At 41.1% G+C, this 23,164-nt stretch overlaps 1 protein-coding gene across 10 annotated transcripts in view; it reads left to right on the forward strand.

Moving 5' to 3' along the window:
* The window catches only part of LTBP1 (latent transforming growth factor beta binding protein 1), a 361,660-nt gene that overhangs the window by 331,036 nt on the left and 7,460 nt on the right, over nucleotides 1-23,164 (forward strand). For all 10 annotated transcript variants that reach the window (XM_037895450.2, XM_027833839.3, XM_043543429.1 and 7 more), the window contains 2 exons: nucleotides 15,773-15,895; nucleotides 21,627-21,776. In XM_037895450.2, the coding sequence (XP_037751378.1) occupies nucleotides 15,773-15,895; nucleotides 21,627-21,776 (273 nt within the window). The remainder of the gene's footprint in view (nucleotides 1-15,772; nucleotides 15,896-21,626; nucleotides 21,777-23,164) is intronic.

The raw sequence follows: 23,164 nt of genomic DNA on the forward strand, positions 1-23,164 counted from the left end.
CTGGCTCTCAAAAGCTTTCTTCCTCTTATCAAGAAATAGCCAGTGCAGGTTCTCACACACAGTATAGTTGCCACATACTACTTCAACAGACAGAGAAGAGTTCTGTTTGGACTGCCTCTCCGCTGGCAGGAGTGAGAGACTTTCTGGCAGACCATCTCGTTCAGAAAGAAGCAGACCAACTCAAATAGTCATTTAAACCATCAGGGGTGAATCATATATTTATGGGTCAGCCAGGCAGACTGGAACTAGTTTTCTAGAAGTCAGAACAGGAGTTGGCTGAGGTACTGCTCAAGAGCACTTCAGAGCCCAGGTATCTTTATTTTGTACTAGACAAATACTCCTATATGCCTTTCTTCCAAGTCCTCTTAGAATATCACAGAAGGGACCTCAGGAGGTCATCTAGTCCAATGCCCTGCTCAAAGCAGGACCAATCCCCAATTTTTGCCCCAGATCCCTAAATGGCCCCCCTCAAGGATTGAGCTCACAACCCTGGGTTTAGCAGGCCAATGCTTAAACCACTGAGCTATTCCTCCCCCCTCTTATCTATTACTGTTGATGTCTCTACACAAGAAGCCATGAGTTAATTTATCAGTCATGAGGGATGACTCTTTTCATTCCATTGAAAACTAATTCTTTCCAATTGAACATGTTAAGTGAATACAGTTCACTTATGTGAATTTTAATAAGCACTGAACGAACGGGTAGGATATTTGTCTTCATTTGAAACCATGAGCCATGTTTTGATCCCAAATGGAACTGTTTTTTGGCACTATTATATTTTTCCTTGTGGAGCAAAGAATGTGAAAATAAGAGCCTTGTTTTTATCATGTAAGAACAATTATAGATAGAAACCCAAACCTTGGGAGCAGTTCACCACTTCAGGAACGTTTACCAAGGAAAACTTAGAGCTGAGTGAACTGAATGAATGAATCATTTGACGTTTTCAGTCTGCGACACTTAAAAGTGATATCATTGGCTCAGGAGAGAGCTTTCACACTTCTGGGCCAGACGGTCATAGGTTCAAGTCCTGACTGGGGGCCCTAGAGTTGCTCCTTTGTCAAATACCTTATACATTGTGTTCACCAGATTTACTACTGTAGCAGTATGCATATTTCTGTTGTTGGGGCACCCTGAAGATTTGTAACATATGTTAAGGAAGATCTGAGGGTGGGGGAAGCATTATCACCAGAACATTTTCATGATAAAATTGGTAGATCACAGAATGATCATTCAGTGACCTGCAGTTTCTTTTTTCCTTATATCATTCTTGTATCTGCGATTATAGATGACAGACATAAGAGAAAATATTGGGCTGTCTGAACAGAGTTGCAGCCATTTGTCCGACAGTTTTAAAAATGGTTATAAAGGGAACTCCTGTCTTAAAAAATAACCAGTAATTTTTGTGTCCTGGCTTTCCTTGGACTATTTTGGCTGCTTGAATTTTTCATGGTTAGATTTAAACCTGCCCTGTCTCAACACCATCCAACATAAAAACATCTGATGAAGACAGGAAACTTATATCACAGTTAATGCATGTAAATGAGAAGGGTAGAAACCGTGATATGATCAGCTGTAGACCAGTGATGAAAATCGTTCATTGGAACCCTCCTGTTTCTGAAAATGATTAATGGGGATTCTGCTATTTTCCTGCTGTAAGTCAAAATGATTCCCATAGACCCCCTCAAAGTAAAATAATGGTTTTATGCCAGCTGAGACTGAGCCTCTGGAGTCTGGGGGAAAATGGGTAGCATCTGTTCAAGTGTTGCTGTTTGGCAGTAAACTTGATAACTGGGCAGTTGGCAAGTGTACAATTGACAATATTTTTACAGAAACAAGTTTCATTATCCTGATCAAAACTGTTGGTGCAGTTCCATAATTCACTATAAAGCTAGTCAGACTCTTTTGCTCTTTCTGCCTAAGAGTCCAGTTCTGCAAACACTTGCTCATCTGAGTAGCCCTTACTCACAGGTATACGTGCATTGACTGTAATATTACCAAGGTGAGTAATAACTACTCTCATGAGGATGAGTTTGCAGGATTTGTCTCTTTGACATGCAGGAAAACAGGTAAGATATATGAAAATAAGAGAGAATCTACTAAAAATTGATGAAGTAATTTGCTGTCTGTGATATTGCACAATAAAGTATTAAGGCAGCAACAGTACAGCTAAAATCATACAGTAACATTTATCCTCCAAATAAAAGTATTTATCTTCCAAATAAAAGTCTTTGCAGTTTTGAATCTAATACTGAACTGAAATGGTAACCACAGAAACATTCTATACTCTTTCTGGGACTCAGCAGTATGTATATCTATTGTATTAGGCCAAAGAACTGACAGTTTGATGAAATAAAAAGGATTGTCTTTGTAATATTCCTGTGTTACAGAACAGTTCATATTGACCTTAGATCTTGTAAGGCTACCTACAGTGATATTAGCTTTTCCAGGACCTGTATCACCTAATCTTTTTCATCTGTCACTAAATCAATAATAGATATTTATAGTAATTCTCAAAAATTCTATTTGGAGGTTTTGATGCTCCTGTCAGTTCAGACAGCAGCATTCTTGATGGAAAAGGTGCATTCTGAATCAAGAGAAGTCTAGTCTATCTCTGTTTGGATAGTTTTGTAAAAAACTTAGAAATTCTGCCTCCTTGATCACTTAGCACTTACCTGTTTTTACTATAAGATCCAACTTCCAAACATAAATGCCTAAGTTTAAGTACCTAGGCACCTTAATCAGCACTTAATTTAGGTGCCTAAAGTGGGTATTTAAGTTCCTAAATACGGATTTAAGAACTAAATTGAAGCTTCCATATTTGAAAATAGGGCACATTGGCCACGATTTTCAAAAACTGATACCTACAATTGAGCCTTTATGTCCATACTTGGACACCCAAATAAAATGTCCTGCGTTTAAAAATTGTTGAGTCTCCAGTAGCTCCTATTGAGAATCTTATGGAGCTGGGATTGATTGTGAAGTAAGGATATTGTTGTAGGAAATAGTGAATCTGGTGTGCGGGAGAGAAACCAGCAAAAATTAGAAGCTGTTGAGTAAGATGGGGGAGAAAGGAGTGTGTGTGTGTTGGGATTGTGTTTTGTTTGGGGAGGATTGGTATATTAATATGGCTTTTAAAGCCTGCATTAGAAATCACCGTTCTAGAACCCAGCTGCAACAGCTATGTCTTTTCAGTGGCTGTCTTAGGGTAGCTAGGAGAGTGAAACAGTGCTGCCTGGAGCTTAAGATTTGGAGGGGGTCAGGCTCCCTCGATTCCTGTGGTGGCGATTTGGAGGAAATATGATGCTGAAAGGGAAATATGTAGGGTGGAGGCTATAATGTTGTCATGGACCAACTATTACTGCTTTCTGATTGGTGATGCGTCTGCAGTCTCTAGCAGGGATAGACAGAGTCACTTCGGAGTGGTTTTGTTCAGTTCTTTCTGGGAGTTCACAGATTTGGTTTTGGGTGATTGACCGTGGCAGAGAGCTGCAAAATTCCATGTTCCCATTCCTCCTATTCAGTGTGTATATGAGTCTGTTGGGAGGTTTCGTAAGTAGGCATGGGTTGCTGAGGAACCCAACTTTGTTTCCACCTCATCAGCTCTGGCAGGTGCAGCAAAAGTGCCTTACCTTGTGTCTGAATGTAATTGGACTTGAGTGAAGGCTAACTGGCTGAGGCTTCCTATGAGGAAGACTGGGGAAATGTTTTTAAGGTGTGGGAAGCCAGCTGGCAGAGTTTATATCAGCTCTGGGCATTAGTTATTCAAGCTCATAACCTTGGGATTTTGTGGTGTTCTTGGTCCTCTAGATGTTCAGGTACCCGTTGTTAATAAGATTAAGTTTTATCTTCTTTCCTTTGCAAATAGGGTGCAAGCAACTATTTATTTTATATGCGGATCTAGTGACCATTATTCAGGCCTTTGTCACTTCAAGATTAGACTATTACAATGTGTTCTATATAAGGCTCTCCTTGAGACATGTTCGAGACTTCACTGGGTAGAGGAGAGTACAGTTACCACTAAGGAAAGGTTCATGCAGAGAGCACATTACACCAGTACTCCAAGATCTGCACGGACTGCCAGTTAGTTTCTGTCTGGAATCTAAGATGTTTTGACCTATAAAGCTCTAAATGGTTTGGACCCTGATTACCTCTCTCCCCAAATTTTATCTCTGTAGTTGCAGTCAGTCATCAAAGGTGCTCAAGCTAGGGACCCTGTAGGTGAGAAAGATGCTGGCAGAGCTTTCTCCATGACAAGTCCTCAATTCTGGAATTTGTTTCTCTCCTTGTTCCTACAGATCCTGGATTTTTTTGGCCTTCAAGTATTTTGCAAAGCTTTTGTACTATTGGGCATTTGTTTATTTATGGTAAAGTACTTAATAATTATTAGGTTGTTGTACTGTTGTATCTGTTTAGATGGCAGTGGCAATTTATACTGAAAATGTTTTTATGATGATTTTAACTATTTGTACAAGTGCCTGTAATGAAGCTGTAGTTGCTTTTAAAAACTTTGACTCATATATTCATTTACTGTTGGGTATGAACACTGATCTGAAAAAATAGACCAGAGATTGGGTTGTGTATTTAAAAGAGGAAACGCGAAAGCTAATGTTCCTACACCTCAAATCGTGAGTGAGTGGTTGGAAACCAGCAGTGAAGTTATCACAGACATAGCTTGACTCTTACTGTAGTTTTATTAGTCTGCCACAAGCAGTAGGAGAAATTATTATTTTAGCAGATCTGAACAGCCTAAGTTCTGAAATAAAAAAAACTGAAAGTTTCTGTAATAAGCAGGTTGGTAACCTGAGTTTCTTCAACTTTAACAGGAGAGTTTATCCATTGTGAGCTTTTCTGAAGCCATTTGCTTTAGAGCTTATCTCTGCAAGAACCTAAATATCCTTAATTCCTGGAAAAATCATTTGTTGTGACTAGTGCCCTTTCCTCTTTCTTGAGCTCTATGAATTAAGAAGAAATAACCTTGTCATGTGTATTTAACCTAAACTCCAGTTTACAGATGATGTCAAACATGTAAGTGAGGATAGCAGTCTAAATGTAGAATAGAAATCTTTTCAGTCTTGGTTCACAGATGATGCAATTTCCTGAGACAGCACAGCTTAAGCAATTCAGACTGATGTCCGGAATCTGATTGGGACACATATTTTGTGTAATAAATATTTTCTTGGCATTGTCCTTGTCTCCAGTGATTTCTTCTATGGTGAAACTGTCGCATTTTAAAATATTTCTAAAGAACTGCCATGGTGTTGATAGCTTTGGCTCTTTTTTCTGTAATGCTGACAGTTATAAGGTGCTGGGCAGAAAATAAAGCTTTCTTTGTGGTGGGAGGGAGGATTTGGCCGTTATTCATTTGTAATCACGGTCATGTCAGGAAAAACTGTTTATAATATTCTGTGTTAAATATATGAAGCAATAGAATTAACTAGTTGACTGGAGATTTTGAGTCCAGTTTTCAGAAGCTCAGGCACATACTTGAGCACCTCTTTTGCATGTACACTGACCATAGTTGCATGTATTGTCACCACAAATTTACAGGTAAATTATGTTACCTGGGGTTATATGAACTAAGAATCACTGTTTTTTAGGAGGTGTCAGGAAATAAATCAGTGGGGGACACATTCCCTCTGATAAATGATTCGTACACACAAGAGTGCTTCCACCTAAAAATCCTTGTTTTTATTGAGTACAAAGCACACATCTAAACTAGCACTAGTCTAGAGTGTCCCAGAATATAGTCACCCAAAGTCTGAGGTGGTGCTGAGTGACAGCAGCAGGTTTCCAGTGGCCAGCCTTCCTGCTAGCTCAGGGGGGGACAAACTTTTTGGCCTGAGGGCCGCATTGGGTTTCTGAAATTGTATGGAGGGCCGGTTAGGGGAGGCTGTGCTTCCCCGAACAGCCAGGCGTGGCCCAGCCCCTGCCCCCTCTTGCTTCTCGCCCCCTGATGGCCCCCCGAGGACTCCTGCCCCATCCATTCCCCCATTCCCTGATGGCCCCCCGGGGACCCGTGCCCCATCCAACTCCCCTGCACTCGGTCCCCTGACCACCCCCAGATCCCTCGCCCCTAACTGCCCACCCCCCGCCGCCCCATCCAACCCCTCCTCTCCTTCCTGACTGCCCCTGTTCCCCGCCCTCTGACCGCCCCAACCCCTATCTATGCCCCTGACCACCCCCTGAACTCCCTTGCCCTCTATCCAACCCCACCCCCACCCCGCTCCCTGTCCCCTTATTGCGCTGCCTGGAGCACTGATGGCTGGCAGCGCAGCTGCACCAGGACAGGCAGCTGCGCCGCACAGCACAGAGCACTAGGTCAGGCCAGGCTCTGCAGCCCCGCCGCCCAGAGCATTGCGCTGGCAGTGCAGCGAGGTGAGGCTGCAGGGGAGAGGGGACAGCCAGGGAGGGGCTGGGGGCTAGCCTCCCGGGCCAGGAGCTCAGGGGCCAGGCAGGACGGTCCCGCGGGCCATAGTTTGCCCACCACTGTCCTAGCTGCTTGGGAGATTGATGTTAGTGTCTTCTTGCTCGTAGAAAATCAAAACTTTTCCAAAGTACATGTTTTAACTAATTTTTTTATAAGTAACTTAAAACAAGGAATAATTCAAAGTAACTTTTAATAGGCTAACAATTTCCCTAGCCACAGCAAAGTGCTCAATTTCTACTTATTAGTAAAGCAACTCCAGCAAGAAACTTATAAACACAGGCACACAGACCAAGGTCAGTTATCCTTGTTAGTAACACTGCATTTGTGCAGATGTTTTTGTCTGCCTAAGCAAGGCCAAATTCTTCCTTGCTACGTGGTGTCCTCACTTCCATCTTATGGTGGCTAAGTGCACAAGATGGCTACAGGCTATGTCAAGTCCAGTTCTCTCATAACAATTAGATGTGCATTTATTTGACTACACTTCTGAAAATCCAGGTACATGATGTCTAATCATTGGGCTTTTATCAGACTTGTGTTTTATCTTCCTTTTTTGTCAGCTACTAGTCATAATTGACTTCTGCGCAGGTTCGTATGTGCATCTCCTGTTTTCCCCTAAAACACACTTATTTTGCATGCACTACTCAGGCAGCTACTTTTGAAAATGTCCCTTTAAATTTTTTTAAGCTCACACCAACTTCTGTATGCATTAGTCATCTTAAGTTACAAAATGCACTGCCCATATATTTTTTTGAAAGTACTTCTTAAGAAAAACTTAGAAACATATGGAGTAATATGTGCATTATAAAAAGGAAAATCCTGTTCTTGAGCCATGGATATAATATCCCTGATTAGAGCCAAGAGATAGACTAGGAGAGAAAATATAAACAAACAGTAAATGCTATTAACATAGATTATGAAACATGAAAAATAGCTATGCATTTTTTATTTCTTTATATGAACATGACTGGATTGAAATTATCCATTAATTTCTGCATTATAGGTAAAATATTACTGTCGTGGTTCAAGGCTAGTTGCGCCTTTGTCCCCTCTTCTGATCTCACTGACTGCACTCTTTCCAGGTCATAGGCCATGAGCCTTCATCTCTCTGGGGAGGAATCCCATGATTCTCCCACTCTTAGAGCAGGGTGCTAAGCTACAGAACGCTGTAATAATCAGGCTTTCTCCACAATAGGTCTTACTGGATTCTGTACCTGTGCTTCTTCCCTCTGGGAGCTTGTGACCAGTGGTGAATACAGTGACCCAAAACAGCCTTCTTAAAACTACGTATTGTTTAATCTTAATAAAACACAGAATAGCAAGGGGAAAGGTTTAAAACAACAAAACACATACATGTGTAGTTATCTTTCCATCTTCCATGTAGGGGGACCTGTTAGTCTATCTTCTGTCTTTTCAGACACCCCAGCCTCTGGGGTCTAGTTCACCTTAGTTCAAAAACCCTGTCCCCCGCCCCTTCAGGAGTGTGTCTCTTTTAATCCTTCTCAGTCTTTTGATCTGCCCTCCCTTCATCGGGTGTGGGGGGCCGTGATTCAGTTCTGGCAAAGACAATCAGGCAAGCCCACCACGGGGAGGGAGGTGGCATATCATAGTTAATACTTCTGGATGTTTACTGAAGAGCTATTATCTGGGCTGTTGTCCTTCTTTCTGGCTAAGTTTCCTGACCACCTGGATACTGAATTAACCTAATATAGGCATACAATAAAAATCTTTAAAGTACTCAGACAACATATAGCGTATATAGTATTCAGAGTAGGGCTGTCAAACTATTAAAAAATTTATCGCGATTAATCATGAGATTTAAAAAAGTGATTAATCGCAGTTTTAATCACACTGTTGTTAATAGAATACAATTTATTTAAATATTGTTGGATGTTTTCTACATTTTCAAACATATTGATGTCAATTACAACAAAGAACACAAAGTGTAAAGTGCTCACTTTTTATTATTCTGATTACAAATATTTGCACTGTAAAAAAGATTTTAAAAAAATAGTATTTTTCAGTTCACCTCATACAAGTACTGTAGTGCAATGTCTTTATTGTCTAGCAGTGTGATTAAAACTGTGATTAATCGTGACTAATTTTTTTAATCTAGTTAATTTGTTTTGCGTTAACTGCTTGTGTTAACTGTGATTAACAGCCCTAATTCATAGATTAATACAGGCAACTCCAAATCTGTTACAGCTATGCACCAAACAAGTGTTTAATTGAAATTTTCTAAGTGACTTTGACTTTGTTAGAATATATTAGGTCACACTTTACATGAAAGATGCATTTATAAATAGTTTATAAAATGTTAATAAAAGATGAATAGATGTTTTAATAAATGGTTAATCAATTGTTATGGAGTCCAACAGGCCAGTAGGTTCTGTATAACCATGGCTTATTACCATCTCTAACACCTCCTACTAATGTGCTTATAACTGTTTATAAAACACATCCTGCTCATGTCTGTGACATGCTTATAACACTTATTAACCATTACTTTATTTGTAATTGTTGTACAAGAGCTAGCAATGAAGACATTCAAAACTTAGTTGTGTCAGGGAAGGCTCAGTGCGACAGAGAAAAAGTTCCCATTATCAAAATTTCCAACAGATTAGATAATAAACTGTGTGTATTTTGTACTGACAGATGTGCAATATAAAATACTGTCTGAGACTTCAAATTATCCAGGTCACCTGTATCAACAATAGGCTATCAACTAGTTCCATCTCTATGTTGCATATTGCAGTACATACAATTTTTACATGACTATTAGATGACACATGGGGTCTAAAAATATAAACAAAACTGAAGTGTAATGTTTTATGGACAGATATATTGATACCACTAACGCTGATAACATGGAGTTGCATGAGCCAATGCACTGCAATGGAGATAGCAGTTCCCTCTGCTAAGAAAAATACAGCACAGTCACTCATTTAAGTAGCCTTACTATTATATTTACATTAAACTGGGTAGAAATCATGCATCAGGGCATCAACTCAAGGGAGGTCTCCAAAGAAAGCATTTTGTATTAATTGTGTCATACATTGCATTATGTACATAATTAAAATCAAAGATAAGTACATTTTCAACCCTAGTGCGCAGTATGTTAAATAATAATAATGGGTGTCACACATTTATGAGGATTGCATGTTTACTCTTTAGCAGATTGTACTGGAATATTTATTCTCACAGGCCCAAATACCATGATGTTATGTTACATACAGTTGCAGACTCTCCTACAAATGCCTTAAACCTGGAGAGCTGAGATTTCCTGGCATTGTATACTATGTATGCAATGGCAGAAACAGCAGGAACTCCAGACCCTCTGGCTCCTGGTCGGTGGTTTCTACTTTTTTTCAATTAGAATATTTTAAAAATGTATTGTATATAGTGCAATTAGTACCTGTCCCAATTATGAAATAGATGTATAAATACCCACAACCTGAGTCAAGAAAATTCTCAGTGCTAGGGTTATTGTATATAATGGGCATGATTTCCAAAAGGGCTGAGCATCAGCCTAACTCTGCTCCTATTAAAGTCAATGGAAGTTTTATCATTGCCTTCAGGGGGAGCAAAGTTAGGTTAGCAGTGAACAATTTTAAAAACCCCACCCCAAGAAAGAGAGTTCTTAAATTGGCAAGTGATCCCACTTGCATGAGTTTCATAACATTCTAACTCCACTGATTTCAGGGGAGTTTTTCTTGGTTTATGTCAGTGTGAGATCATGGTCTTTTAGTTTGGAAAAAAAAAAATCAGTCATTACAGTTGCCTAGTTTTGAATTATGTAATATTTAACCTTCATTGGTTTTAGATTTAAAACAAATGTATACAGAAAATTCTGCAAAAAGAAAATTACCTCAACTCTTGAAATCTCTAAACATTTCAAGAATTATTATGCATGGGATAATACCAATGTTCCTGTTCATTTTTAACCAAAAATTATGACAGCCGTTTGTACTTTGGGTAGTGTTCAGTTGCATTCCTTGCAGTTTTTCTTTGTACTGGATATTCTTGCTGTTTAAAGTGTTTTCTTCATATGTTTAATATTCATGGTAAAAGCATTCTATGCAAAGATTTGTAAGGCTAATTGATATACAATCATAGAATATTAGGGTTGTAAGAGACCTCAGGAGGTCATCTAGTCAATCCCCTGCTCAAAGCAGGACCAACACCAACTAAATCATCCCAGCCAGGGCTTTGTCAAGCCGAGCCTTAAAAACCTCTAAGGATGGAGATTCCGCCACCTCCCTAGGTAACCCATCCCAGTGCTTAACCACCCAGTTTACGAATATCCAACCTAGACCTCTCCCACTGCAACTTGAGACCATTGCTTCTTGTTCTGTCATCTGCCACCACTGAGAACACAGAATCATAGAATATCAGGGTTAGAAGGGACCTCAGGAGGTCATCTAGTCCAGCCCCCTGCTCAAAGCAGGACCAATCCCCAACTAAATCATCCCAGCCAGGGCTTTGTCAAGCCTGACCTTAAAAACTTCTAAGGAAGGAGATTCCACCACCTCCCTAAGTAACCCATTCCAGTGCTTCACCACCCTCCTAGTGAAAAAGTTTTTCCTAACATCCAACCTAAACCTCCCCCACTGCAACTTAAGACCATTACTCCTTGTTCTGTCATCTGCTACCACTGAGAACAGTCTAGATCCGTCCTCTTTGGAACTCCCTTTCAGGTAGCTGAAAGCAGCTATCAAATCCCCCCTCATTCTTCTCTTCTGCAGACTAAACAATCCCAGTTCCCTCAGCCTCACCTCATAAGTCATGTGCTCCAGCCCCCTAATCATTTTTGTTGCCCTCTGTTGTACTCTTTCCAATTTATCCACATCCTTCTTGTAGTGTGGGGCCCAAAACTGGACACAGTACTACAGATGAGGCCTCACCAATGTCGAATAGAGGGGAACGATCACGTCCCTCGATCTGCTGGCAATGCCCCTACTTAAACATCCCAAAATGCCATTGGCCTTCTTGGCAACAAGGGCACACTGCTAACTCATATCCAGCTTCTCGTCCACTGTAAGCCCTAGGTCCTTTTCTGCAGAACTGCTGCCTAGCCACTCAGTCCCTAGTCTGTAGCAGTGCATGGGATTCTTCCTTCCTAAGTGCAGGACTCTGCACTTGTCCTTGTTGAACCCCATGAGATTTCTTTTGGCCCAATCCTCTAATTTGTCTAGGTCCCTCTGTATCCTATCCGTACCCTCCAGCGTATCTACCACTCCTCCCAGTTTAGTGTCACCTGCAAACTTGCTGAGGGTGCAATCCACGCAATCCTCCAGATCGTTAATGAAGATATTGAACAAAACCGGCCCCAGGACCAACCCTTGGGGCACTCCACTTGATACCGGCTGCCAGCTAGACATGGAGCCATTGATCACTACCCGTTTAGCCCAACATCTAGCCAGCTTTCTATCCACTTTATAATCCGTTCATCCAGCCCACACTTCTGTAACTTGCTGCCAAGAATACTGTGGGAGACCGTGTCAAAAGCTTTGCTAAAGTCAAGGAACAACACATCCACTGCTTTCCCCTCATCCACAGAGCCAGTTATCTCATCCTAGAAGGCAATTAGATTAGTCAGGCATGACTTGCCCTTGGTGAATCCATGCTGACTGTTCCTGATCACTCTCCTCTCCTCTAAGTGCTTCAGAATTGATTCCTTGAGGACCTGCTCCATGATTTTTCCAGGGACTGAAGTTAGGCTGACTGGCCTGTAGTTCCCCAGATCCTCCTCCTTCCCTTCTTTAAAGATGGGCACTACATTAGCCTTTTTCCAGTCGTTCGGGACCTCCCCCGATCGCCATGAGTTTTCAAAGATAATGGCCAATGACTCTGCAATCACATCCGCCAACTCCTTAAGCACTCTCGGATGCAGCGCATCTGGCCCCATGGACTTGTGCTTGTCCAGCTTTTCTAAATAGTCCCGAACCACTTCTTTCTCCACAGAGGGCTGGTCACCTACTCCTGTGTTGCCCAGTGCAGCAGTCTGGGAGCTGCCCTTGTCTGTGAAGACCGAGGCAAAAAAAGCATTGAGTACTTCAGCTTTTTCCACATCATCTGTCACCATGTTGCCTCCCCCATTCAGTAAGGGTCCCACACTTTCCCTGACCTCCTTCTTCTTGCTAACATACCTGTAGAAACCCTTCTTATTACCCTTCACATCCCTTGCTAGCTTCAACTCCAGTTGTGCCTTGGCCTTCCTGATTACACCCCTGCATGCTCTAGAAATATATTTATACTCCTCCCTAGTCATCTGTCCAAATTTCCACTTCTTGTAAGCTTTCTTTTTGAGTTTAAGCTCACCAAATATTTCACTGTTAAGCCAAGCTGGTCGCCTGCCATATTTACTGTTCCTTCTGCACTTCGGGATGGTTTGTTCCTGCACCCTCAATAAGGCTTCTTTAAAATACAGCCAGCTCCCCTTGCCCCCTCATCTTAGCCTCCCCGGGGATCCTGCCCATCAGTTCCCTAAGGGAGTCTGTCTGCTTTTCTGAAGTCCAGCGTCTGTATTTTGCTACTCTCTTTTCTTCCTTTTTTCAGGATCCTGAACTCAACCATCCTAGGTTGCCACTCACTTCTACTTCCCCTACCAATTCTTCCCTGTTTGTAAGCAGCAGGTCAAGAGAAGCACAGCCCCTAGTCGGTTCCTCCAGCACTTGTACCAGGAAGTTGTCCCTAACACTCTCCAGAAACTTCCTGGATTGTCTGTGCACTGCTGTATTGCTCTCTCAGCAGATGTCGGAGTGATTGAAGTCCCCCATTAGAACCAGAACCTGGAGACTTCAGTTAGTTGTCTAAAGAAAGCCTTGTCTACCTCATCCTTCTGATCCAAGGTGGTCCGCAGTACACACCCACCACAACATCACCCTTGTTGCTCTTGCCTCTAAACTTAACCCAAAGACTTTTCAACAGACTTTTCTCCTGATATGTTGGACTCTTGCTATGAGGCAAAATTATACATAGACATTTTAACATGACATCCAGAAAAGTGCACTAAGTCCCTTTCCTGATAGATGCATCTTTCTTTGTTGCTACCTCTTTTTCTATTTTATTTTAAATATATTATTTTGGTGCTTCAGAAAGTGAAGGCATGATAGCATTGGCTAAATCACGGCAAAAAATACAAACAGTTAAAAAACAGTCTTCCTCATACAGATCTCAGTTCTGATCATCCTACTTGTTAATCTAATCCTCTACCTCTTCTAAACAAACACGGCCTTAAATCGTTTATGGACAAAATTCTTGGTTTATTTTTGTGGTCTTAACATTCTATCTACTTACATACCACAATGACCCAATGGAGTTCTATGATTTACACCAGCTGAGGATGTGGCCCTGAGACTTTGCTTCTTGTCCTGAGTTAGGGCCAGCACATAGTTACACTGTGGGGAGCAGCCCACAGAAAGAACTGTGACTCCAAGTCACAGTCCCTTCCTGGTTCCCACCCTTGATCCACGGAGAAGTATTCTGCTGCTGGCCCATATCTGCAGCACACTACTTTTCCCTCCGCCATGGCTAAACTGTTTTGCCCAGAGGCCAGAGTCAAAGCTCTGCCTAGTTCCCAATCCTCTCCACCCTCTCATCTGTGCATGAGGGAAATGGCAGGCTCACAGAGCCTGGTCCCCTTTACGCTCCCTGCCTCCTCCATGCATAGTCTGGTGATGCAGGGAGGTAGTTTGAAAGGTCAGTAGTGCTGAGTGATGGTTTCTTTTGTTCTGGTCAGAAATATGAATGTTTTAGGGTAGGTAGTAAATTCCCTTTGTCAAGGGAGATGTTGATAATCTTTGTTCAGAGGGGTCTCAGGTTCTGTCTACTCTTGTATCATCCAGAAAAGATCTATATATCTAAGTACTTAGGTACAATGATAGGCTGTACACAAAACCCTAAGGCAGATAGGAAGGACAGAGAATCATTGTCAAAGGTTGGTAGCTCTGGCTGCCATTTAAGCTTCCATAACTTTTTTATGAATAGGCTGGATTTTTGGAAGGGAGGGTGTTGTGTTTCTGGTCTTATGAGCAATGTGTTGTTCTTGATAGACACATGCAGGTGATTTTCTCTGTGAAAAAGATGACAACTCTACCCAGTGAGTGGTTCTGGCTTCTGGGCTTGAGTGAAGGCAGTCTGAGTTTATGGAGCCATTTACTATCTCGAATAGTTCTACACAGTGTGAGAGCTTGCCGGTTCTATGGCCACCACCAATGCCTGAGTTTTCTCCTTCGTACATTTCCTGTTATAGGTTATCTGAAAACCAGTTATTCTGCATGGGAAGTGTTGCTTTGAGGTTAAAGTGTTCGCAGCAGTTGTCAGGAGTGGCTATAGACCCATATGACAATGAGGGTTTTATTCCAAAGTATCTGTCTTGTATATAGTTCACTGCAATGTGTAATAATAGTTCAATTACAGCACTGAGGCTGATCTAACTTACAGTGTGGGACAGAGAGAAGATGTAATGCAATTACCCTGGGGCGGGGGCGGGGGGGGGCATCAGCAGAGGGGATCAAACCTGGGACATCAGAACCGAAACAAAAAGCTTGTACTACCTCAGCTAAAAGATTCAGGTCTGCTTATGAACTTAGAGCTAGTGGCAGAATCATAAAACATGTGGTCCAGCCACTAGCAGAGGACAAAGAGCCACACTCTGTATGCAGTTACAGTAGCATAAAGTGACTTTCCCAAGTCCCCTCTGCCTTTTGAGTCCCTTAGCCAAGCAGAGCTTGGGAGGAACTGATATTTGGGACCTCTGGTTTTAGGACATGGCCCACATCGTGGGACAATGAGAAGGGGCTATGATGGAGGGATGCAGAGTATTCTCTATTTACAGTGGCCCAGCTCTGCTGGCTGGTGCAGTGTGTGTGGGACAGACATGGACCCACTCGCTCCTCACCCTCTTTGCCTCGTTTTGGGTGGCTAATTCCAACACCTGTTCTGGCCTGAAGCAGTCTTTGCAGTCAAGGAATACAAAGGCTATAATTGCAGCTGGCCCTTGTGCAGTGGGAGTGTGGTAAGCTGCTTATGCCTTTTCATCCCCTCCTCCTTTGAAGGGACAGCCAAAATCTGGCCCTTAATTTTTTGTACAGTTATTAATTCAAATCCATTCCTTCAGCGTAAAACAACTGAAGTCACAAAAGGGATTAATTTGGCCCATTACGTTTTAATGACATTATTCTTGAAGGGGAGAGAACAATTTGTAGAAGCTTCAGATTTATGCTGTTTCTAGGAAAGAGATTTATTTCCAGCTGACAGGAGTTGCAAGTCATTGGAATTGCTGTAATGTGGCCTTTGTTACCAGTGTGTTTAGTTTTATGTCCTATTTTGCTTTCTCCTCCCCAGAGGATTATGCCCAGCTGTGCAATGTTCCAGTTCCAGGATCTCGACGACCATATGGACAAGATGCTTTGGTTGACTTTGAGGAACACTATACCCCAGAAACTGATCCATTCTTTGTTGAAGACCGTAAGTAAATATCACTGTTATGTAAAATTCTTGAAAGTAGGATTATAACTTGGATTACTTCCCTGTAGTTGGCTCCGTTCATCTGTTTGCTTCTGAGTAATGTGGCCTATTTATTTATGTTCTACTTATTCCTATGACATTAACTGTCAGGTGTTCAAGTTCCAGCGCCAGAGTTGTATATGAGCCCATTTGGGCCCGAAGTACAATATTATTTTGTTTAATATAGTGAAATAATGTGTGCCAGGTAAACTAAATTTATATTTACCAACAGATTTACAGCTAAAGGTCAAAAAAAGCCAGTTTTCCTTCTCACAAACTAATTTTTCTTTGGAGCATGTGACTCAAACTCCTTTGGGGTATATTAAATTATTTTAAAAATTCTTCATGCCAGCTTTCCATGATTTTCCAGCAGAACTTATGTGGGGGAGGTGGAGTGTGTGCATGATGATCTTACTCCAGAAAAAATCGCCTAGCTTAGCATGACCACTGAGTCTGATTTGCACAGGCTTTAGTTGGAATGCCAATGCACACATAAATGAATAGGTCACGGGGAAAGCAAAGGTTTTGCTACAGAATCTTATAGAAGTAGGGTTCTAAATTTATGCTTGAAAAATGCACGGGTTTTCTATTGAATAGGAGCCTGATCCACCTTGCTTTGAAGTCAATGGAAAGCTGTTTGATCCTAGGCCAGGGGTGCTCACACTTCATTGCACTGCTACCCCCTTCTGACAAGAAAAATTACTACATGACCCCAGGAGGGGTCACTGAAGTCTGAGCCCACTCGAGCTCTGCCGCCCTGGGAGGTTCCAAAGCTGAAGACCAAGGGCTTCAGCCCCAAGCAGGTGGCCTATAACCTGAGCTCCGCCGCCTAGGGCTAAAGCTCTGAGGCTTGGGCTTGGCCCTAGGCGGTGGGGCTTGGGCTTCAGCCCTGGACCTCAGCAAGTCTAAGCCAGCCCTGGTGACCTCATTAAAATGGGGATGTGACCCACTTTGGGATCCTACCCCACAGTTTGAGAACCGCTGACCTAGACTACTTGTTTCAGAGTAGCAGCCGTGTTAGTCTGTATCCGCAGAAAGAAAAGGAGTACTTGTGGCACCTTAGAGACTAACAAATTTATTTGAACATGAGCTACAGCTCACTTCATCGGATGCATTCAGTGGAAAATACAGTGGGGAGATTTATATACATAGAGGACATGAAACAATGGGTGTTACCATACACATTGTAACAAGAGTGATCAGGTAAGGTGAGCTATTACCAGCAGGAGAGCGGGGGCGGGGGGGGAAAACCTTTTGTAGTGATAATCAAGGTGGGCCATTTCCAGCAGTCATCTGAGGAACGGGGAGGGGGGGATAAACATGGGGAAATAGTTTTACTTTATGTAATGACCCATCCACTCCCAGTCTCTATTCAAGCCTAAGTTAATTGTATCCAGTTTGCAAATTAATTCCAATTCAGCAGTCTCTCGCTGGAGTCTGTTTTCGAAGTTTTTTTTGTTGAAGAATTGCCACTTTTAGGTCTGTAATCGAGTGACCAAAGAGATTGAAGTGTTCTCCGACTGGTTTTTGAATGTTATAATTCTTGACATCTGATTTATGTCCATTTATTCTTTTATGTAGAGACTGTCCAGTTTGGCCAATGTACATGGCAGAGGGGCATTGCTGGCACATGATGGCATATATCACATTGGTAGATCTGCAGGTGAACAAGCCTCTGATAGTGTGGCTGATGTGATTAGGCCCTATGATGGTGTCCCCTGAATAGATATGTGGACACAGTTGGCAATGGCCTTTGTTGCAAGGATAGGTTCCTGGGTTAGTGGTTCTGTTGTGTGGTGTGTGGATGCTGGTGAGTATTTGCTTCAGGTTGGGGGCTGTCTGTAAGCAAGGACTGGCCTGTCTCCCAAGATCTGTGAGAGTGATGGGTCATCCTTCAGGATAGGTTGTAGACTACTTGGACTGCCTTGAATTCAGCTTACACCCTTATACCAGGGCTGAATTTGGTCCAGCATATTTCTTCACAGTTTTATGTTAGAAACAAAATGATGGTTACAAAAGAAACAGGCAATCCCAACTGCCTTGTACTTATAGCAGCAGGTACCACTTCTCTCTTACCCAACATGTCTCCCATTAAAACGAGTTAATATGTTAAAAGAAATAATGGTAAAAGAAATCAAAATGATAGCTTTGACAGGGCCAGAGGACTACAGTGAGTAGCAGAAGTTTCAGATGTATTCCCTTCCACTAACTGCACAAGTAATAACAGGATGAAATTCAATAAGGACCAATGTAAAGCACTAAACTTAGGAAGGAATAATCAATTCCACAAATATAAAATGGGAAATGACTGCCTACAAAGGAGTTGTGCAGAAAAGGTTGTGGGGGATAGAGTGGGTCACAAACTAAATATGAGTCAATAATGTGATACTGTTGCAAAGAAAACAAACAGCATTCTGGGATGTATTGTGTCGTAAACAAGATATGAGAAGTAATTCTTCCACTCTACTCAGCACTGATAAGGCCTCAGCTGGAGTATTGTGTCCAGTTCTGGGCACCACACTTCAGGAAAGATGTGGACAAATTGGAGAAAGTCAAGAGGAGAGCAACAAAAATGATTAAAGGTCTTGAAAACATGATCTATGAGGAAAGACTGAAAAAAATGGATCTGTTTAGTCTGGAGAAGAGAAGACTGAGGGGGGACATAACAGTCTTCAAGTACAGCAAAGGTTGTAATAAAGAAGAGGGTAGGAGATTGTTCTCCTTATCCACTGAGGACAGGTAAAGAAGAAATGGGCTTAAATTACAGCAAGCGAGATCTAAGTTAGAGAGTAGGAAAGACTTCAACTGTAGTTAAGACCTGGAACAAATTGCCTACGGAGGTTGTGGAATCTCTGTCACTGGAGGTTTTTAAGAACTGGTTAGACAAACACCTGTCAGGAATGGTCTCTAGATAATACTTAGTCATGCTGTAGTGCAGGGGACTGGATTAGAAGATGACCTATTGAGATCTCTTCCAATCCTACATTTTGATGATTCTATTAAATATAGCCTACAGAAACCAGGGTTCATCTCTGTTTAATACCTAACAAACCTAGTAGACTTTATACAGAGTTGTACAAAGCTAAACAATACCGACTTCTAACTAAATGTTAACACTGATGAAAATTATCTAAGCACAATGAAAACCCCAGAAAGAGATGATAGTGTCCTCAATATGATGGAAGAGAAATAGAGTGGGAAACATACATTCTATTCCAATGTCCAAATTATAAAGGGGTGTAAAAAAATTACTTCCTCAAATTATAAGCAATGATAAAAGACTTTCCATTAATAAGTGATTAGAGAACTGTGTGTAACCCAAGGAGATATCGAAGCGATATCAGAGCTAGGATCCCTCTAGCATCCTGCTACTAAATCAGAAACAATAGTGCCAAATGAACACAGAATATAACCCAGAACACATCCTGGGCAGATGCTTGAGCAAATGCTGTATATGCCTCTGCAAATACCCAATGTTTCTATCCTTTTGGACATTTTAGCCAGTTGTACTGTTGTTAATAATGATAATGTTAATAAATATTTATTGTATGGTAATACTCAGAGATCCTAATTGGGATTAAGATCCCCTTGTGCTGGGTGCAATACGATCCCAGAAAAGAGACAGTTCTTGCCCTGAAAGACTTACAGTACAGATCTTGACATGCCAATTAAATATTTTTCAATTTTATTACCATCAGATTCTGTCAGAACTGCAAACAAATATTTGTTACTTGTTGCAAGCAACTTTGAAAATAGACAGGTGCAGTACGGATTATGGTGCAAACAATCTTGTTTAAATCAGTTTCAGCTGGTTAAAAATTTCAGCATGCTATATGTGAGCTCAGTGGAGAACAAATGATATCTTTCATTTGTAAAGAATTTGTTCAAGAGCACCACCTTTTCCCTGCTTGGCAGTGTTTGTTTTTCATAATTAGCTGTCTATATGATGGCCCATCAAACACATGCAAGTAACAGAGCCCCATGTAGGCTCTCTAAATGGATTAAAATATAATAGAGGTTGTTGAAAAGTTTTCTGCTATCTTGCAGTAAACCAAAATAATCTACTCAATGAATTATTGTATATCTGTATCTTACTGCAGTTTACTACATTAATAGGAAACTTTCTAATGATCCCTACTATATGTGAAGGTATGTACTCAACAAAGTAAATATATGTTCAAGTTCATTTCTAAGTCTCTGTGATATGTGGCACCATTTTTGTTATCTGTTCCACAAATCAACCTTATCCCAAACTGAGCGCATTTTGGCCACAAGTGGACATGAACCTGTGAAGTATCCAGACAACCTTGAAGAGCCAGTGCTGGACACACTAGATTTGTTCAAATAGAGGGCATGTGGATGAGGACAGAGAGGGTAGAATTAGAAAAGTAGGGCATGGATAGAGAAAATGTGAGATGAGGGAAAGAATGAGAGGGGCCTGGGTTAATAAGGGAAAATGTGAAAAGGCAGATGGAAGGGAAGAGCAGTGAAGAGAGGAAGAAATTAATAGAACATATAGTTGAGGTGTATTATACATATCAAATATCTGTTAAAAATGATTCCAAATATACGAACAGGTTTTAGATATACCAATGGTCTGTTTGTGGAGTTAATGTGTGAATTAAATATCAGTAGAAAAACCCCTCTATGACTCCCCTGCCATGCGCACACCATGACCTCACAAAAAACCAAACCCCAATGTATTATTTAAACTGGATCAGAAGGGATATCAAATGCTGTGGACTTTTTCTCAAGTATTCTTTTTGATGTGATTGGCTGCCATCTACAGTTCTGTTTGATTTATTGCTTCTAAGAATGGAAAGACAGTAAGACTGTTGTATAATGTTAACTTGTTGGTACTTAGATGAGCACTTTAATCTTACTGAAATTCAATGAGCATTTAAAATTTTTGAATAAGTTTTAAAATATATGCACTCTTCCCCTATTATTGTTATGTTATTGTCTAGAGACCCTAAATCAGGGCTCAAGGTTCTATCATAATAGGCATTGTACGAACTAGTAAAACAAAGACAGTCCCTATCCCAGAGAGCTCACTACCTAGGATTATGACAAGACACAGTAAAGTAGTTTATAGGTATTTATATCAGTGCCCATCACTCAAGTATCTGAGTGACCCCTAAAGAGTTATTAACCAAAACCACAATAGGCTAGTAGTCTAATTTCCTCTTACTTCACTCAAGGCAGTTGGGACTAATATTTTTTTGCATGTTTCATCTAGAGTAATTACAATATAACTTCTTCCCTCCCTTTTTATAGTAATATTTGGAAGAGCTTTTTATAATTATTTTTCAAATTACCCTACAACACTTCTACATCAGCACTGTAAACTTTTATAAAGTCTGATTTTACAAGATTTTATTACAAAGTAATATTTTATCATTGAGATAATTTATCAAAATGTGTCTCTGTTAAAAATGGATCAAAGCTTTTAACATTGAACATATTTCACACAGCTATTTTATTTTCATCTTAAAATATAACTGTATTTTATTAGTACATTAAACATTCCAGATGGAGCAGATCTGCTAAAGCTGACCTATTTTCTACAAAGCTGAGTCACATCCCAGTAAACCCCTGAGACAATTAGAGAGTCTCACTGTACATTTGTATTAAAAAAAAAAAAAAGGATTCAGCATCTAACTGATGTGTTTGCAATACTTTCTCCACCCAGGTTTCCTGAACAGCTTTGAGGAGTTACAAGCAGAGGAATGTGGCATTCTGAATGGATGTGAAAATGGCCGGTGTGTGAGAGTCCAGGAAGGCTATACCTGTGATTGTTTTGATGGCTACCACTTGGACATGGCCAAAATGACTTGTGTTGGTGAGATTATAATGCAATATTTTACATACAATTCGTTTTTTGTATTTTAGCAGATTTACTGTCACAAGCAGACCCATTCACTTGACTTCAGTGGGACTCCTTATGTGAGTAAAGTTACTCATTTGTCATAAGAGTTTGCAGGAGCAAAACCTTTCTGACAAATGATCATCTGAATTATGTTAAACATTCTAAATCTATATATGATATATTGAAAGCCAGTTTTCACTTGAGCAGCCATCTCTGAATTCCTAGATCATTTGAATATCAGTGAACAGTTGTCCTAGGTATCCATGAGAAATATGGGATTGTGGAGTGTATACTACTAATAATTAGCTAGGGGAACATACTATTCATAATAGTTATAAAAAGTATGTTAGTGTGCCTGTGTCAATTTCAATGCTAAGCTAACTAGTATGGTAAAGGTACTCTTAATTAAAAGACACTCACTAATAACTGACATAAAATATAATACATTAAAATGCAGAACAAGCTTTGGTTAAAATTTTCAGAAGTATCTAAGTCCCATTTTCAAAAGTTACTTAGGGACAGATTTTAAAGGTATTCAAGCACTATGATACAGGCGGGCCAAGGAGCAATGGTAGAGGAGAAATGTATAAACCCTAGGCTAATTAAGGCGTGGTTCCCTGTAGTCTAGGGAGGGTTGCTACAGGTTAATTGGAGCACCTGTTGTCAATTAAGGCCTTGTCAGGAACTAATAAACCCCCTGCTTTAGGCAGTCAGGGGAAGAGGAGGAAGGAAAGAGGACTGGAGCTTGGAAGTGTGTTGTGAGAGCTGAAAGACCAGAGAACCAAAGTAAGGGAGACTCCCTCCCGCAGCGTCTAAGGACCGAGGGTAACCCCACCCAAGGGGGAAGAGGGTAAGAAACCCGCAGGGGGGCTGGGACTCAGAGTGAGGAGCAAACCCAGACCGCCTCCCCCGCTTCCCTCCTCTACCACCTTCCTGGGCCACTAGTGGGGCCTTTGGTGCCCAAGAGCAGGGGAAAAGGGTGGTGTCTTAGCCGCCCCCACCCCCCAAGAAAAGCGCAGGACCCACCATACGAACATCGGCCATCTTGTCACAGCACCTACAGATTCAGATCGGTGCCTAGTGGGATATTCAGAAGTATCTATGTATCTAACTCCCTACCTTTGAAACCATAGAATTGGAAGGGACCTCGAGAGGTCAATCAATGGGAGTTAGGCACCTATCTGAATCTTTGGCACCTAAATATCTTTAAAAATCTGGCCCTAAATCACTTTGGAAAATGTCATCCTTTATCTAGCTGTATCATACGTTTTCCCATATACATGTATATATATTCACATGTATTTTTCTGTCCTTGTTTCCCCAAGATTTTTTTAAGTGAATTTATTACTCATGTAAAGAAC

Source organism: Chelonia mydas, chromosome 3 (genome assembly GCF_015237465.2).
Source record: "Chelonia mydas isolate rCheMyd1 chromosome 3, rCheMyd1.pri.v2, whole genome shotgun sequence".
Taxonomy (NCBI): domain Eukaryota; kingdom Metazoa; phylum Chordata; order Testudines; family Cheloniidae; genus Chelonia; species Chelonia mydas.